The 14,016-nt window shown below is 42.4% G+C and overlaps 1 protein-coding gene across 1 annotated transcript in view; it reads right to left on the reverse strand.

Moving 5' to 3' along the window:
* Nucleotides 1-857: 857 nt before the first annotated feature.
* stab1 (stabilin 1) overlaps nt 858-14,016 on the reverse strand; it is a 166,746-nt gene continuing 153,587 nt past the window's right edge. The window contains exon 70 of the mRNA XM_039612026.1: nt 858-1,072. Within this exon, the coding sequence (XP_039467960.1) occupies nt 1,013-1,072 (60 nt within the window). The 3' untranslated portion in view covers nt 858-1,012. The remainder of the gene's footprint in view (nt 1,073-14,016) is intronic.

The following is a 14,016-nucleotide window of genomic DNA, read 5'->3' on the forward strand; positions in this document are numbered from 1 at the left end:
ACCACTGGACGATGCCACATTGGCTATATCTGTATTTTATGCCCTTTGTGGTCTGGGTAGGGTTGTGTGCTTTTCTGGCAATATATTTAACTGACTAGTGTTTCTGATGTGGACTGGTAAAAGAACCAATGTTGGTCTGGCACATTCCTGATGAGACTGATTACCTGTTCACACAGGAAATATTATCTGTAAGAATTCAGTTCATTTACAGCGTGAGGGACTCCACAATTTGAAGAGTTATTTTTGGTATTTTGAGCCAGAAGTGACCGAATCAGGCAAGAAGGTAGAGTATTAAGCTAGCTAACACTCGCCAGCCATATTCATAAACTGAGTGAGTTAGGTTGAGTTAGGGGTAAGAAACAGACTAATACAATATTAGAATTTCACTCACTGAATCTCAAACTTTGATTAACTTTGCTTTATCACAGAGAAGGCCATAATATTCATCAGATAATCTATTTAAAATGCTTCTTAAGGCACCAGCAGCACAAACACAATGCTAGGTCATATCTGCCAAGCTCTGTTTTTCCTGGGAATCTCCTGGCTATCACTCTCCAAACGCAGCCAAACTCACCATCCTGAATTAATGGCTATCCTACAAAAATATTAACTGTGTTCTCCATAGTTACACCACCTGTTAGCCAAAACAGCCATGCCCCTTACATTAAGCCTTACCAAATGAAAATGGAGAAGATTCACCTGAGAGCTTTTACTAAGGGAGAAACTCTCCAAAACCAGGTGTAACTGTGTTTAACATGGGACTGTAGGAACTGACTCACTTTTGGAGCCAGCCTTTAGTGGCTGTTAGAAGAACGACACTTTTTTCAACAATTATTTGACACAATAAAAACACAGACTGAGTTTTTTTACCCAGAGAGGATCTGGGTGTAGTAAACTTTTATTCCACAATTGATTACAGTTGAACTGTGTGGAAATTTCTAAAGGAAGATGAAGTCACTGAGTTACTGTGGTTTGTTAATAGCCAGCTCCAGTTATACTGGGTCAGCTGGTTTTAATGGCCCAGGTCGAGAATATTTGGCGGTTCTTCTGGCTCCACCTCCTGATTGGTGTCCTGCAGGAAGGAGAGAAGATGTTTAGAACAGGTAAACCACGAAGTGTAGAAAGCTGTGGTGAACAGGACTGATTTTTTTTATTGTAATCTGCTGGAGGGTCATGCAAGAGCAGATGCTCTGGCTGTGGTTACTGCAGCTGCACAGATGTGCAAAGATACCTGCTAGAAGGTTGTAAGGCTGGTGGTTGCACACTAGTGATGTTCGATTCGTGAACGAATCGTTCAATACTCAAGAATCACTTTACTGACTCGTGAATCATGATTCACAAGCGCAACTGACTCACTGACTCATCCCTGTTGCTGTTAGCAAGCTAATTCCATTAGTAGAAATATATCTAGCTTATAATTAAAATTGTGGGGAAAAAAACAACAGCCATTTTCTTAACAAAAACATTTCTGCTCTGAACTGGAAGAAAAAAACCCTGAGTAGAAGCTCACATCAAGACAATAGCTCCTCGGTTCACAGTAGCATCGCTCAGCTAGCATGCTAACAGCACATTTGAGTTACTCACCCCCTCCCTTGCTGTGCTGAATCATAGCATAAGCGAATCACTCAGGACTCACTAACCCCCTCCCTCCTGGCTCACAGCTCAAACGAGTTGAACGAATCACTGACTCGCTCACCCCCTCCCTTGCTGTGCTGAATCATAGCGTAAGGCGAATCACTCACTCACCCCCTCCCTCCTGGCTCACAGCTCAAACGAGTTGAACGAATCACTGACTCACTCACCCCCTCCCTTCCTGTTACGAATCACTCACTCACTCACTCACTCCCTCCCTCCTGGCTCACAGCTCAAACGAGTTGAACGAATCTGTGGCCGTTTCTCAATTCTCAAGTACGCAAGTACGTACTCGCGTTCTCGGTGAGTACGTACTCGCCGAGAACGCACGGGAGTACGTACCCGCCGAGAACGCGAGCACGGACTCGCGATATGTACAATTGGAACACCTGCGTGACGTGATGATGTCACAGGTCCGGAGTTTTACTGCCGTCCCCTCTTAATTTAACTGTGAGTAACATGTTATGAAGCTTAACTTTAATCACAGCCAAACCGGTTTACTCAGGAACAAATATAACACTGAAATAAACCAAACATTAACATTTAGAAGTGATCTAAGTGACTTATATATCATTTTTAACCTCAGTAGTGAAACCTCTATTAATAAAAATAGTGTACATGTACATACGTGTACATACCTTAATAAAAACAAGCAGGTGAGATGTTAGAACGCTTTTATTTCTATTTTAGTGGACACTCAATACTATAGACAACTGCTGGGGTTTCTTTAACCTGAGTAGTGAGAAGACCATGAGCGGGGTGGGTGAAACGATGTGCCGGGAGTCCGCTGTTGAGTTTTGGACGAAATGCATTCTGGGATATTTAGCTGTACCAAGTCCACACCGATGCATGCTTGATAAAACGGGCGGAGCGAGAACACATCCGGGACTTTTTCGTGTTCTCGGCTTGATGCGTACTTCGAATTGGAACAGTACTTGGTCTCCGACTGATGACGTATCACGAGTACATGAGAACGCAAGTATGCACAAGTACGCATATTGAGAAACGCCCACTGACTCACTCACCCCCTCCCTTCCTGTTACGAATCACTCACTCACTCACTCACCCCCTCCCTCCTGGCTCACAGCTTCTTCTTCTTCTTGGTTGGCAACCAATGTTAAGGCGCTTTGCCGCCCCCTGGCTCACAGCTCAGTGGACATTTAGATGAGATATATTTGACACATTTAAGGAAAATACCAATAAAATAAAAATAAATAAATGTTCCCTTTAGAATTTTTTTTGCATTGTCCAATCAGATGAAAGGAAGAAAAACAGGGTCAAAATTCGTACTTGTAACTTGAAACTTGAGTGCAGAGTTTCACACATATTTTTTGGCTAAGTCCACACACAAATCTTTTTTACACACACACAAATTCTTTTTACACATACAAGTCCTGATTTACAAGTACAAAATATTTATGACCACAATTTGAGCCCATAGGGAGAACACAGGGAAAAACATAAGAATAAGAGGACAGAGCACACGTGGAAAACACACAACACATACAAAAAAACCCAAAACCACACCTGAAGAAAAAAACAAAAAACAAAAACACGGATACACAAACCAACAATCTATACGTGTGTGTGTGTATGTGTGTGTGTGTGTGTGTGTGTGTGTGTATTGACAATGAGGGTGAGAAATCACAATAATGCCCCCAGGAGCCGGAATCAGACAGAGAAACACCCAGGAGACCCCTAGAGTACTGAAGACCCCAGGTCACACATTTCAATGACAACTGTGTGCCCATCCCAGCAGAAGGAGAAGGGAGGCCCCAGATGGAGCCCTCAAGGCCAAAGGGCAACAGCCCCATAGTACCAGACGCCAGCAATGCTGCCACGAACTGAGAACAGGGCTCCAGATGCAAGAAACTGCCCAACAACCACCAGAATGCCCCACCACTGCAACCATGAACCAACAGTCAACCCCCACCCCAGGTAGGGTGCAGGAAATGGGTGTAGGAAGACCTGCCCCGACTTGCCCACATTGGGAGTGATATGCTGGGTGTGCCACACTCTACATGTGATATGTTGTTTGAGGGGGATGTGTGTGTGCTGTCATGATACTTAAGACCGGAAGGAGAAAGCCAGTTAAGCATCTGGCTCGGTAAGCCCACACCCCATCGCAGGGCGGGGGAAGCAGATCTGGGGCCATAAGCACAGCACTCCGGAGCTCGACGGCACCCAAGGTCTGCATCCACCGCAAAGGGTAGTCTTCCTCAGCTAAACACCCCACCCCTTCCACTCCTCACCTTTTCTAGAACTTGCCTGATTTTGGTGGATGCGAGAAAGCTAATGCCCAAAACAGCGGGATCAGACTGTGTGTCCCACACCCCTTAAGCCCCACACACTATTTACAGCAATGAGAGTGAGGCTGATGTGAATTATCTCCTGCTGTGTGCAACGTGTGAGAGAACGAGAAAATGCTGCCCAGAAGACACTGCCCAATTTCCATCCATGACTTACAACCTGCCACTTAGGAAATTATGAATCTATATGGAGTCACTTGGGACACTCTTTTCCTTTTTTTTTTATTAACCTTTACAACAAAAATGTGAAAGAAATCTCAAACATGTCCAAGCTGTTTCATTTTATTAATGCCAAACTCCCGAAATAATCACACAAAGTCTGGAAGTGTAATGACACACCTTGATTTAGTGTGCTTAGTTAAGTCTGTTGGAGGGCTTCATAATATAATGGCAGTTGCTATGGAAAGACACTTAGTGTGGCAGAACTTCCACATGAATGCACAAATGGAGTGAAAGTGTGTATGGAGAGGGTGTAGAGCACAGACAGGAATTGTGTAAAAACACTTAATTAACAAGTATTTTTAATTACAGTGCTGTGAGAGAGTCTGGACGGACCCCCATTTTTTAAAACTTTGCTGGGAAAATAGGAAACGAGTGAAATGCTTTAAACATGTACAGACATAAATATTTGGTATGATCACCATTATCCTTTAACATTTTATGCAAGCTTTCTTGTAATTTGTTTAGTTAGTCTTCAGGACTAGTTCTCCAGATTTCTTGAAGGATATTCAGAGATGTTCTTGGCTGCCTTTTGTTTCCTTCTCTGTCAAGACGATCCCACACTGCTTCAATAATATTGAGGTCTGGGCTCTGGGGAGGCCAACCAATTAAGTGCTAATTTAAAATTTAAAATTGGTTCTTTGCTAAGTTGTCTGTTATGTATAGACACAATACTAATTCACCCCTTGAGTTACGCGCTTTTGCACTGCTTGAATGATTCATAGGTCAGTGTAAATTGGTTCAACATACAAAAGAACAAGTGGTCAAGTACAAGGACTGGACTGAAAATGAGTAAAAAAGCAGCTAATGTCCAAAGAAGAACTCTGAAAGGCCTCCAGAAAACCTGGAGAACTATTGCTCAAGCTCATATTACAATAACGGTCTGGCTCGTTTAAAGCAAAATATAAAGAAATGAGAGGTGCCTAAAAAACAAAGTGGAGTCTAACATAACATTTCTTCCCCACTGGGTCCCCGGGATTGCAGATCAGACTCACTGGGCAACTAAAACAGCTAATTTATATTTCTATTAATTTGAATTTAGATATTTCATATGCTGCTGGCCTCACGCATAATAATACAGTAGTTTCATATTTTAACTTAATAATTTAAATTTGCAGAATAATGAGTAGATAAAGCTTTAATATATCAAGACTCCTGCTGTGTAAAACAAGCCAGTGGTGGATGGTAGTAGGTGCTTTCTTTCACAATTAAACTATCCAGAGCCAGCAGCTGGTCAGTGAGCTTTTTTAAACTTCTCCTCGTACCCCTGTTTATTTAAAACGATTATTTAAAGGAAAATAAAATGTTATATATTCTAACTGGATGCCCAAATGATGACACCAAATGTGATCCTGTTAATTAACTGATATCAGATTTTTTTCTTTAGTTGGAGATTATCTGTTGCTATGACCAATGCTAAGCTAACCTGTTGCTGGCTGTATAGCCTTACACCATGACATTTAACTGAGACATGACGCTGTTTCTAATCTTCTGATCTAACCCTCTGCAAACTTTTTTTTAATAAAATGTCAGTGTGACCTTGAAGGCTGATTGTGGTCTCAGGCATTAATGTGGTTATGAAGGTCACGCAGCTGAAAACAAGCTGAAGCTCCTCTGATAGAGAAGGAATGTGTAAGCTGCAAACTGAACAGAGCTAAGTGTCCTTCACAAGAACTCCGACAGCATAAACACGTTTAGATAATCTACTTTTTAGTGAAAACATGGACATTCTCAGAGTTATTTCTCAGACAGCAAGAAATAAGGTGTTTAATGAAATCATGCAGGAAGATGGCAGAATTTGGGGAAAAAATGGAGAAAGCTACACTTCATCACGCTCCGATTACATCGTTTAGTTCTTAAATTTTAAAGGAGCCAAATTGTCTGCTGACAAATAGTTCTTTGTCAGGATTTTTATTAGGATGAATGCACGCTTGCTTTTATCCTGAAAAATTAAACAAGTATCAGTAACATGCTGTAACGATATTGTCCACATGCCCTGTGTGGCATTTAATTTAATTTGTGAGCTGCCATTTAAACACAAGCTTTTTTTCCCTTTTATTTAAAATCTACACGCCTTCCAAATACAGAGAAGTGGCAAACGCTGGTCTGACCTTCCAAATATTTATGGACTCTTCTCCTTTTCTCCTGAAAGTTCTGATATTATGAATAAAAGTATTAAAGTATCAATAAATATATACTCTCTCTATATTTTTATCTTATATGTATTTACATAATGATAAATATTCTATAGCAGGTGTCGGCAACCCTAGGCACGCTTGCCACAGTTGGCACGCTAAGGGTTAACTGATGGCACGACCATGGCCGGACTGGTCATCGGGCATACCGGGCATTTGCTCAGTGTCCCGGTGACTTTTTTTTTCTTTGTTAAGGTATAAACTATGAAAGGTGGCGGATTGGCCAGATGCTGGTTGGTGTGTAAAAATAACTCAGCTGTTTGGTGGTGGCTATGGCGGTGCTTCCACAGATTCAGTAAAATTAACAAGTGGTGGAGGCCAGCAGGTGGATGAGAGAAAGGGGAGGCAGGAGGAGGAGAGACCCGAGGCGACCGCCGGTCCGAGTGTCAGGTGAACTGAACTTCAGGTAAGATATAAACCAAGTTTAGGTGGAGTTTATTTTCATTGTACTGACTTTTTACAGTCAGTTACAATAACTCGTACTGCGTACTAGCTAGCATGACAGAGTTTCTATACAGCTGGGTGGGTGCTGTGATGTTACTGATAGTGAACTTTATTTTATTCATCAGGTTAGTTAGTAGAGTTGCCAACCGTCCCGTAAAAAGACGGAATCGTCCCGTATTGAGAGAAAATATTACTCGTTTCGTGTTGAGGTGAAAAGGAACACAGTTTGTCCCGGACTTCAGCTAGAATGGAAAAAGACAGAAAGCTGGAGTTATTCTGTCGTTACGCTGCACAGCTGCCTCTTCTTCTCTCATTATCTCCCCTCTCTCGCCTGTTGGCACTTCAATTATGAAACTGATCAGTGATCAGCTGATCGGCTTTTCTCTCGTTTGTTTATCGCCCATTTTGCGCCAGAAAGAAGAAACCAGCGGATGTCGCGCTAAACAAGAGCAGCACGTTTAAGCTTGATGAGCTGTTGTTAGAATTTATTTAATATTACTTTCTAGGATCAGCTGATGTTTGCTGGAGCCACAGCTGTAAAAGGCTGGTCATGATATCGGTTTGTATATCTGGTGAGAGGGAAACATGCAGATGAAACCAGGAGATGTCCTTACTGAATCATCAGAGCTGAACAGGTGATGGAGAAACAGGTTTACCTTTTAGGTGACATGGATGAGTTGAAGGGAAGTTATGAACTGTTTCTGAGAGACAAATAACACCAGGATCCTTTTCTATGTAGCTGACAGCTGGTAACTGTGGAGGGGCGGGTCTAGCAAAGTTTTGCCAGGGGGCCAGGTAGGGCATTAACAGGGAAAGGGGGGCACAAAGATATACTTTTTGTTCTTATTTAAATATAACATATAACATAGAAGCAGCTGGAATCCATAGCTGTGTGTGTTCATGGAGCTTTCATTGTCACTTGCTGGACATCACTACCTGACAAGTTTAACTGTCTTCAGAACATTGCAGAGGCCTTATTGACAGTGTTTGGCTCTACATATCTGTGTGAGCAGATTTTCTCTCACGAGTGTCCTCAGGTAGCCGTCTGAATGCTGGACACTTGGAGACCTGTGTCTCTGAGTGGGAGACCAGAGATCACATTAACATGTGTCTTTGTATTAACAAACATGCCATATTGGCCCAGTTTATTTTTCTTTTCATTGTTGTGAGGAGACCATATATAGCATTTGGATTTTCTGTTGTACAGTTCATTTGCTGTTATGGAGTTCTTGTTATGGATAAAAAGTGTCTTTTTTTTTGTTTCAAAATAGCTGATAGCTATTCGCTGATAGGTGCTAACATCTGAGAACAAATATAATTATATAAAGTGGTTCTATATAGTGTGTAACTGTTAATATAGAGCGTTATTAAATTTATTGCTAATGCAATCATATGGCACACTGACTTCTGAGGAAATTTTAAATGGCACTCGTCATCAAAAAGGTTGCCTACTCCTGTCCTATAGAAATACACTGCTCAAAACTATTAAGGGAACACTCCATTATCACAGTATAACACAAACTCAGTTAAACCTGAGGGATATCGATCAGCCCAGTTAGAAACACAAACCATTATGAATCTATTTTAGGTGCTTTGGTGCAAATGAAAGTGACAGCAGGTGCACCGGCGAGGCAACAACAAGCCAAATCCCACAAAGGGAACGGTTTAGCAGGTGGTGGTCACAGACCATTGTTCTCTCCTTATCTCTCCTGACTGATTTTTCTCTTGTTTTGCTTTTTAGTGTCCTTAGCACTGCGGGAAACATGAGATGATACCTGCATCCCATTCGGGTTTCACAGCTATTCCAGCTCCTCTAGGATAAAACATCCATATGCGCTATTGCGAAACGGTTGCTGTGCCATTTGCTGTGTTTTCCAGTAAAGCCTCAAAAGTGTGAAGATACCAGGAAAGAGACTGTTACATGATGAGAGCTCGAAAGGGCCATAGAAGGGCCTCAAACCTGCAGTATGACCAGTATCTGCTCCTTTGTGTTTTGTTGAGCCCTGGCAGAGCCCTACAGCCCTTCTCGTGTGCATGTTTCTGACCAAAACCTCAGAAACAGACTCCATGAGCATGGCATTAGGGCCTGACTTCCTTAGTGAGATCTGTGCTCACAGACTAGCATCCTGCTGCACTATTTGCATTCACCTGAGTACACCAGAACTGGCAGGTCCGCCGCTGGCACCCTGTTCTCTTCACAGATGAGAGCAGCTTCACACTGAGCACGTGTGACAGGTGTGAAATAGTCTGGAGACGCCATGGCATCTGTTACAGAGTTTTATGGATAATATGAGACTTAAAAAAATCTTAGCACTGTACAAACATAACAAAACGCAATTGAATCAGTCTTGTAAACATCCCAGTGGTCCATGTCTACTGTGGAGAAGAGAGGACATACTGATTATAGGGGAGGGAAAAGAGCGAGTCTAGTATCGCAACCAACACCAAATGACAGTATTTTATTAAATAAATATACTCTGGGAATAAACAAGAGGGCTCATCTCACGCAACACCATCCTAAAATAATATACATTAAATCAGCTGAACCGACTAAAAACTTCAAGTGTTGGACTGTGGTAGGACTTGACTTAAGCGGTCAAAGAAGTGCAGGAGACTGATGCTGTCCAGTGTAGCACGTGATTTATTCACCATTGTGTGACCCAAACAATATTTACAAAGAAACAAATAAGAAACTCAACTCCAAATTAACTCCGTTCAAATAAACATAACTGAACTTAAATCAACAGAAATTAAGGTCAAACTGCACACAGCTACACTGACCTGAACCTTTCTTTTCAAACACCTGAGTTCTTCTGTTTAAATAGTCCACTTAACCAAACAATTTCTCCTCTGGACTATTCCATTCAGTAGGTAGGTAAGATGAACATAATTATATTCAAACCTCTACTACTCTTTACTGGCAACAAACTCTATGGTGTAATCAATACATACAACCATAAATCTATTTATCCATAAACACTCTAAAATCAACTTTATTAAATTACAAGAGTTCTTCCCCTCCTGCACTTGGTCTCTTCCTGTGACCTCAGATGAACCCAGAAGGTATAAAGCAGGAAGTAAAACTACATTTCCTCCTTTTGTGGCTAGAAGACAGGTAGGTAAGGTAAGTTCTAAACAATACAAATTAACAGTTGAAATAAATAACATGTTAACTTAACAAACTTGTAAGAATTGACGTAAACCAAGATGTTATATTATATAATCTGTAAAAGTGCAAAACATAAACAAACCCGGGATAGTAGATGTTTGCCTATTGCAGATTACATGTGAAATATGGTTAAATCAAAACAAGAATGTTAACTAAGAATATAGACAAGTGGTGTTCTCACCCACTTTGTCACATGGACACACTCAGCTTGACAAAGCTTCCTTCTAATTCAGAGCAAGCTAATGCCTCAGTCATGAGTAAAAATAGGACCTCAACCTCCTTGCATCCACAAATAAACAGTTAATAAATACATTGGTAGTGCCTGATGATTGTATTGATTTTTTTTTTCCCCATTCTGTGACTGACTGCAACTTGCGGTGACTACATGGTTGCCCAGAGCTTGAGGGTGTTGCACATTCACGCCCACGATTGCACAGGTCGCCTGATAGGAGGCAACCTCTCTGAAACAATTGCAGTCTGACTTGGACAGACTGCAATCACCCTCAGAGAGAGATCATCAGCGGTTTGCAAATACTGACAACAAGCAGCCTACAGGAACAAAGCAAGGACTCAGAACAAAGAATTAATTGAATGCCAGCCGACCCACTAAGAGAGGTTATATTAATGAGCAGCAGACCAACATCGACAATGATCAACAAGCACTTGGTAGCTCTGTGCTATGACATCAACAAAGGAAAGCTACTACTGAAGCTAAAGATCAGTATAGACACAATGAGTACGGAGATAATGAGGTGACCCTGGAACAAGATGTCAGTGTAACTGAACTATATGATGCCCAACCACCTGCAATCACTGCAGCCACTGAGCCGAGGATGAAGATTGTGGCTAGACTCGGTGTCGCGAGACATAAAGATAAAATTACTCTCCATCATCACTATTATTATCACTGAGACAATCAAGTCCACACTGCTCTTCTTAGGCCTCAACCCCCTAAGCTAGCTCATCACAAAGACTGGATGCAGATTAAATGACTGGATGGACAGCAGCCTCCTAACCTCCAGCTGACAGCCACCTCGTCCCTCTCCTCACCTCCTCTGCACCCAACTAAGAGCCAGCCGGACACCAGTAGCATCAAGTGTGTTCAAAGCCTGAATACAAGCCAGTAACTGAATCTGGGGAGCTGATTTTTATTTTTCACATCAACATTTTGGTTGTTAGCTGAGAGGGAATTGTAAATATTTATCCATACGAACTGAGCACCTGGCAGTAGTTAAATAGGAGTGAAAAGACTCTTTTTGGTAAAATCCTTTTCTCTTGTTTATTATTTAAGAACACAGTTTAGATATTTGTCATTTGTTTACTTTCTGTTAGGGAACAACAGGGATTATTAGAGGTTTTTGTGCGGCTGCTCTATCCAGCTGCAAGAACAACAATACAAATCCCTGCTTCCAACCATCTTCCTCACCAATGCCAGATCCCTCACATATAAAATGGAGGGTCTACAATCAGAGATTTACTACAACCGCTTTGTCCGGGAGTGTTGTCTACTGATTGTAACTGAATCCTGGCTCCATACAAATTTCCCCGATGTCTCGGTAGAGTTATTGGGCCAGATATTACACCACCAGGACCGCAACAAAGATCTGGTAAGGGAAGGGCCGGCGGGCTCTGTGCTTATCTACTTCAGGATTGGTGCCATAACAGTGAAATTATAGATGGTCACTGCTCACCGGACTTAGAGGCCATGTCCATTCAGGGCAGGCACTTTGATCTACCTCGCAAGCTAACGGTAGCCATAGTACGTTTACATGTCCCCTAATGCTAATGTTAGCTCAGCACTCAACCACCTTCAACCTTTTATCAGTAAACAGCAGAGAGAGCCTCATGTTAACTGTAACTGTACCAGGGGGATCAGGACACTGGACCATGTGTACAGCAACATCAAACAGGCCTACAGAGCAACACCCCTCCCCCACCTAGGACAATCTGACCATCTCTCTCTGCTCCTCATTCCTGCCCACACCCCTCTCAGGAAACAGCCCCCTCCAAACACCCGGGTCATTAAAAACTGGCCAGATGATGAGCTTCTCCAAATACAGGGCTGTTTTGATCTGACAGACTTGTAAAACATCAAACACCAGGACCTGGAGACCTTCGCTCAGTCAGTCCTTTTCTACATTAAGTGCTGTGTAGAGAATGTGACAGTAACCAAAACCATCCATGGTTTTCCTAACCAAAAACTTTGGATGATAAGTGGCAGAGTTATGAGTTCTGATCAGCCTCTGATCAGAACTCATAACTCTGCCTTCAGGCTGAGGGACTGTTCTCTGTACAGCACTGCCAGAGCCAACCTGAGGAGGGGCATCAAAAAGGCAAATGAGGCATACAGGATGGGGAAGCTTCCTCACTGATAACAACCCCCGCCAGATGTGGAGAACTCTCACCAACTACAAAGGCCAGAAACTTCCAACCCCCGACAGCAGGTTCAAACTTTCTGTCAGGGGCTAACCTCAACGCCTTCTTTGTTCGGTTTCAGACCACCCCTCCTCCACACACCCCAGTTTGCCTACAGAGCAAATCGGTCCACAGAGGATGCCATCACCCTTCACAGAGCGCTGAGCCATCTGGAGAACAGGAAGAACTACATGAGGATGCTCTGTGTGGACTACAGCTCAGCAATCAACACCATAATCTCACACATCCTCACCACCAAACTGGACCCCGTCACTTGCTCCTGGATCAAAGACTTCCTGCCTCCCCCCTGACTGTCACTCAGCACCGGATCCCCACAGGGTTTTGTTCTCAGCACCACCGTGGTTAGGCTCATCTCTGATGGAGATGAGACAGCGTACAGGGCGGAAGTAGAGAACTTGTCCCACTGTTGCTCAGAAAACAACGTGAAGCTGAGTGTCCTTAAAACAAAAGAACTCATAATAGACTTCAGGAGGCACAGACAGGTCCACTCCCCTCTCATTAAAAATGGATAATGGGTGGAATCTGTCTCCAACTTCAGGTTTCTGGGCACCCACACCTCTGCCAATTTCACCTGGACCCACAACACCAATGTCCTGGTAAAAAAGGATCAACAGCAGCTGCACTTCCTAAAGAATAACCTTGACCAGAAGCTGCTGGTGGGCTTCTACAGCTCATCAATGGAGAGCATGCTCTCCTACTGCCTTGGTGTTGAGTATGCAGGAGCCACTACTGAGAAGAGGTTCACTAACGTGTGCCTTTCTCTTATTTTTTATATATTCCTCTTAAATGTATGTATTGCTGTTTGCTATTTATTCCTGCTGTCTACTATTTATATTTTATTCCAACACAGTAGGTGTGAGGCACCCACAATTTTGGTGTACATGTACAATGACAAAGAGCTATGTATTTTAACACATAAAAACAGCCTGGATGAGAAAGTAGGTAAAAATGAGGCAGGTGAATGTTATGATTTAATGCTGTTTTAGTTGTTCAGCTGATAATAATTCTTTTATTTATGGTCAGTTAATATAGTAAAACTAAATAATTCAGTGAACGAAGGTCTCCCACTGATAGATTGTTTTTCTTGATGCTGGAAATCGGATATAAACGCTCCATGACACCATGGAGAGTTTCTACTGTGAACAGGTAGCAGTGCTTCTTTTTTCTTTCGGCATAATGGCATAATGAAGGGTGTGCCTTCAGTGCTTCCTTAAGGAGTGCACGTCATAATCTAGATATTAAAATCTTTCTTTTCACCCTTACTGTCAGTTTTAATAACTCAGAGAGGATGTGAAGATTGAGATCAGTACAGTCTTGGATTGCTATGAAGTAACACACAGACTAATCATTAATTAGTAACAGTGGATGAGCAGCTGATGTTTATTTTACCCAGTGGTGCTAGAAATGAGAAGCTGTGCAGCAGTGAGGTTGAGAGATGTGGAGTAGCCCTGCAGCAGGATGCTGAGGTACAGCAGTGTGTCTGCACCGATGTTCTTCTGTGGATGCTGGCTGCCTTTTGTTCTTTTGTTGTGTCAAGATGATCCCATTATGCTTCAATAGTGTTAAGCTCTGAGCTCTGGAGAGTCCAATCCATGACTGATAGTGCTCCATT

This window comes from Oreochromis aureus, linkage group 5, assembly GCF_013358895.1.
Source record: "Oreochromis aureus strain Israel breed Guangdong linkage group 5, ZZ_aureus, whole genome shotgun sequence".
NCBI classification, from domain to species: Eukaryota; Metazoa; Chordata; class Actinopteri; order Cichliformes; family Cichlidae; genus Oreochromis; species Oreochromis aureus.